The 4,791-nt window shown below is 41.6% G+C and overlaps 1 protein-coding gene across 1 annotated transcript; it reads right to left on the bottom strand.

Moving 5' to 3' along the window:
- Positions 1-2,557, bottom strand: LOC119736431 (monocarboxylate transporter 12-like). Its single transcript, XM_038210449.1, has 4 exons — positions 2,377-2,557; positions 1,665-1,808; positions 675-1,484; positions 1-122 (listed from the first exon to the last, which is right to left on the bottom strand). Exons 1-4 carry the CDS (start codon positions 2,555-2,557, stop codon positions 1-3), a joined length of 1,257 nt encoding a protein of 418 aa, XP_038066377.1.
- Positions 2,558-4,791: the final 2,234 nt, after the last annotated feature.

Here is a 4,791-nt window from a genome sequence, read left to right as displayed (position 1 = left end):
TCACAAGCCGTTCGTTGTCTTCCGCAGTAGGCCAATAATCAGCGGCAGGAGGCAGATGGTTGGTACCAGGCCAATCATGATAAACGCCAAGTCGTAGCTTCCACTTGCCTCGTACATCCAACCTAAACATAAACAGAAACCAATCGTGATCAGTGGCATCGCAAGGTCATTGTTATTGGGAGGTAACAATTTCGTCAAAAGCGCACTCTCGCATCCGTGCTGAAATGTACACAGTTATTTTTTTTACCGGGCACTTGGTCTCCGTAACCCCCCCCCCCCCAACACTTGGCGCTTTTCAGGGGGCACAATTGCCGATGGTCGCGCGAAATTAAAAGGGACACTCGTAAAAGACCGCTGTTAAAGGCACTTGGTTTAGTTTTTGTTTAAAGGGGAACTCTTGGGGGGGGGGGGAAATAAACCCCTTACCACCCCCGGCTACAATAATGGGGATCAATAAATTTTATATCAATCATTGGAGACTAATCATTCATTTGGAGTTTTTGTTTTGACAAGTTTTGAGTCACTAACATTGTAAAGAAAACAACTACTTGGGAGAAGATCAAGTTTAAGAATCCAACAATCCCGTCGTGTATTGTTTCCATCAAACGACCCAAATACAAAAAAGTCGGTAAGGTAAACATCCAAGGTGTGATCGACATTTTAGGCATACTTACCGGGTAGGAACCCGGCGAGAAATGCCGGTGCAAAGAGGAAGAAATGAGCCCATCCGAAGGCGCTCACAAGCCGATCCATTTCAAATATGTCTCTAATCAAGACGTCTGCGAGTGTAAACAGAGCAGCGGAAAACAACCCACAGACGAAGGTGACGACGGCATAGCCAGCGATGTCATTCACCCAGGGATCCACGACAAACGACAGAGACAGAAATAGGCTGCTGACGATGATCGCTGTTGAGCATTTCATGATGCCACGGTCGATGAGGGGTGCCCACATGATCGACCCAAGGAAATATCCGACGGCAGCTGCCGAGCAAAGAGCAGCTGCCACTTGGGGCGAGAAGCCCTTGACTTCTAGATGAGGAACGTAATACACCAACCAAGAGATGAAGGTAAAGGCCACTCCGAAACGACACATGAACACAATCCAAAACTTGAACTCCAAAAGTATTCCCAGATCTACAGCTTTGACGAGATGAAGACAAGATTTCTTGCCACGACTTCTGCATCCTTCCTTGTCGGTGTCATCCTGGTGGCTATCTGAGAAATCCGTAAGAGGCTCGTAATGTGCTTTAGTGACCCTGACAACAGCAGCACTTGCAATCTGATGCATGTTGATTCCAGCAAGAAGCAGCGCCGCTCCTCTCCAACCGTAGGTGTCAAGGAAAAGCTGCGTCATCGGTGCAAAAACAAGAAGGGCAACTGCTTGCCCGACATGGCCAATCCCACAGGCCAAAGTGAATCGCTCACGAAAGTGGCGTCCCAGTACGACTCTGTTGAGAACAATGATAATTCCAACGTTTGGTCCTGAAAAGGGTATGCGAGTGGAGCATTAAATCTAGTCTTACTCATTTTTGAACAAAAGTGACAGTGTGTATAACAACTCAATACATTATTCCAACCGAACTACAGTCAACAGTTTCAGACATTAGTGAGATGTTATTCACATAATTTCTTATAAATATTTTATTATACATAACTCTTTACCTACTAAGACTGCCAATGCCAGAGCCATATGAATGGTGCTTCTTGCCAGAGGAAACAACAGCAACCCTATGCTTTCGACTGCGCTGGTGACGATTAACAAACGTCGACAGCTAAATCTTTCATCCAACGGCATGGTTAGAAGACCTTAAAGGGAATATACATCATTTGCTTTTGCTGTAATTTTCAGAAACGGATGGAATTGGGGGGTTGGAAATATATAGCAAATATAGTTACACTGACTTTTTTGAGGTTTTGGTTCGAAAATGCTATAAAAACCAAGAAAAACAATCATTTTCCTGTAGTCTGGTTCCCTGACTACATTTAAGAAGAAACAGAGCAGTTTACATACATTGGGGAATTGTAAGGTCAGGGAACCAGTCTAGCTGGCTTGTACCCGTTCATAGGTGTGTAATCGATTGCAAACAAGTGCGATGGTCAACTGGGGCCGGTATTTGAAAAAAAGCCAGGTCGGCCGATCGTGCCATGATTTTACAGGATGCTTTACACTGTCATTCACTAACAGTCCAGCAAGGTATTTCAAAATGATTTAGTAGTTTTATTTTTTGATGTTTGCAAATGTTGTATTTTCCCTTTAAATCAAACAAAATAAACGAAGCTTAACTGTAGATTGCATTTTCTCTCTGATGAGTCTTGTAGCGAAGACTATACAGAATAAATTTGATTATCAACTAACAAACGTAAGCTCCTTTACCTCCAAAATATGACATTATTCCCGTCATCGATGCAATGATTCCAATGACCCAGGTGTGTGTGGTGAATTGGTCCGTCAGCGTCGGCAACAAAACGCCCAGACTTTTGGTAACACATCCCCACATCAGATTGGAGGTAAACGAAAACAGGACGAGGAAATAACCATCAGTATTGAATTCCATGGCGATGTTTTTCAGGTTGTACACCGCAGTACAAAGTTGCTATTCTTTCAATGAGGCGACTGAGGTAGGAAGTTAGGTTTTGGCCAACATCTTTAACTTTGAGGTATGATGATGATGATGAAGAAAGTGGTTATAGCATGCAGCACAGCCCAGCACGAGTGCGCCTCCGTATCCACCCGGCAGGCACATACATAAAACCGTGTTCAATAATAAAATCTGTCATGGGCAGTAGCTTTCCACAACGTGCAGCCGGCTCAATAAGCCTCGTTGCGAGCGTCCATGACATTATAATGCCTCAGTTGTCTAGGTCTATACCTTGTAATACAATGGCTTGTTTGTAATGCAACCCAAATAACGATATCCCTTGCAAAGTTCACCTTTTTTTTCCAAATACTGCGACGTCATCAAACCGGAAGATAGGTGTTATAAATACATACAGTTATATTTTCCATATTTTCAAATGGAATGTGTACGGCCGTTGTCTATAAATGAAATCTCGAGAGCTGCTTTGTAGCTTTGTGACACTGATGCGCATGCGTCTATTTTGCATATCAGATCACGCCCCATTGCATCGCAAAATTCGCGGCTGTACAGACAAAATAGCGTACTTTCAGGCTCTATTCATTGCTGCAGAAAGTGGCGGCTGAAAAAAAAGTGCGTCGCGTAAGTTTGTCAACGGCGCGCAGCACAAAGCGGAATGACAATATGGCTGCGCACATGAATTGCCAAGTTGAGGTATCGGGTTTTTTTTAATGAAAGATCTTTGGAAAGCCTATTAAAAAAAGTTACTGAACCGAAAATATTGATCGACATTATTTTTTGCAAAATTTGAAAAGCGTAGGCCCACACGAGTCGTTCACCCTTCCCCCAGGCGTACATTTTGTACGTTTGTGAAAATGTTGATCATTATGGATGACCCCTCAGCTACGTCCTTACTACAAACATCCACAGCTTTTCTTTCGAGCAGAATAGTGCATAAACTTAAACTTGGAACAAACATCAACCCTGAAACAGATATGCGCATGTCATGTGATACACAATGACGTCATCAGGTACCAAATGACAAGTGGTTTAGTAAAAAGTGACCGATTTGTTTTAATTATAACTCATGAATAAAATGAAGCACCATGATAACACTCTGTGATCTGATAGATCCTGCGTTGGTGAACGTACCTAGCGACTTCACATTGTCACGTATGAAGTCGCTTGACCTTTACTTTCAGGATTATCGAAAGGTCAAATTTAGATGAATGCAAAATACCAAAAGAAGCGTCAATCTTAAAACGAATTAAATTTCTGCCAAACGGTTCGGGCATAAGGTTGATACTTTTCTGCTAATTTAGCATGATCCCTTGTCCCACGTACGTTTCAGCAGCACTTTCTACTGCGCATGTGCGACTACTGTGGTTATTTGCATACGTAATGAGGGCTGCAGATTTACACCGATGAAGCACTCAAAAAGATCTATTTATACTTGATTGTTTATAGACCATTTAATTTGGGAGCCGTTGTTATTGTATCACTATTTAGTTCATTCAGTGTATATTTGTCGAAGAAATGTTAAGAGTGTACAAACATTACATTCACTGTGTGGACTTCCGAACAAAGATGTCTACATAAACCAGGTAGCAGCGACTTTGTGTGGACTTGCCCACGTCCACACAGTGTTTCCCCCTCTCTGGAAAACAGGTTTAGAGGCATTTTGGGGTTAGGTTTATCCGTGACAAAATGAAGAGAAACACTAGAGGGAATTATAGATAAAAATTTGGGTTGAAAGAGTTTTCAACTCACAGTGTGAGTAAAATGAGTTTTTTCTTAACTATACACAAAAACAAAGGAATGTCCACACTACGTATCGTAACATATGTGGTTGTACGTAAATATTTCGTAAAAGTGTCCTCGGCACTTTTGTTTTATTTTTTAATATGAAAGGACTTGTTGAGCAAGTTTTGGGCATTTTTAGCCAGTTTGGGGGCTTCAAAAACTGTTTTTTTTAACTTATTTAAAAAAAATTACCCCGCCAAAATGCAAAAGTGTATCACAAAATCAACTATATCATTCCAAAGTATCATCCTCGCCCTTGAGAAAAACAAAATGTTTTAAAAGTCACCCCTGTGCTATTTTTTAGAACACGCGTAAAAACATGTATTTAGAACTTGCAAAATTGAATTTTTTACCCTATTTTTGTCCCTCAAAAAGTCAACTTGCGAGGATTTTCAGAATATTTTCCTTCT

This window comes from Patiria miniata, unplaced genomic scaffold, assembly GCF_015706575.1.
Source record: "Patiria miniata isolate m_02_andy unplaced genomic scaffold, ASM1570657v1 HiC_scaffold_3, whole genome shotgun sequence".
Classification (NCBI taxonomy): Eukaryota; Metazoa; Echinodermata; class Asteroidea; order Valvatida; family Asterinidae; genus Patiria; species Patiria miniata.
The sequence above is the reverse complement of the archived record's forward strand: the minus strand, read 5'-3'. Positions and strand labels throughout refer to the sequence as shown.

What these genes read in the sequence shown, in the direction of transcription:
- LOC119736431 (XM_038210449.1), bottom strand. Translation starts at nt 2,557, where the DNA reads ATGGAATTCAATACTGATGGTTATTTCCTCGTCCTGTTTTCGTTTACC. An exon ending in GGCATTGGCAGTCTTAGTAG is followed by an intron (nt 1,485 to 1,664) that starts GTAAAGAGTTAT and finishes TACCCTTTTCAG; the next exon opens with GACCAAACGTTGGAATTATC. An exon ending in TCTCGCCGGGTTCCTACCCG is followed by an intron (nt 123 to 674) that starts GTAAGTATGCCT and finishes GTTTATGTTTAG; the next exon opens with GTTGGATGTACGAGGCAAGT.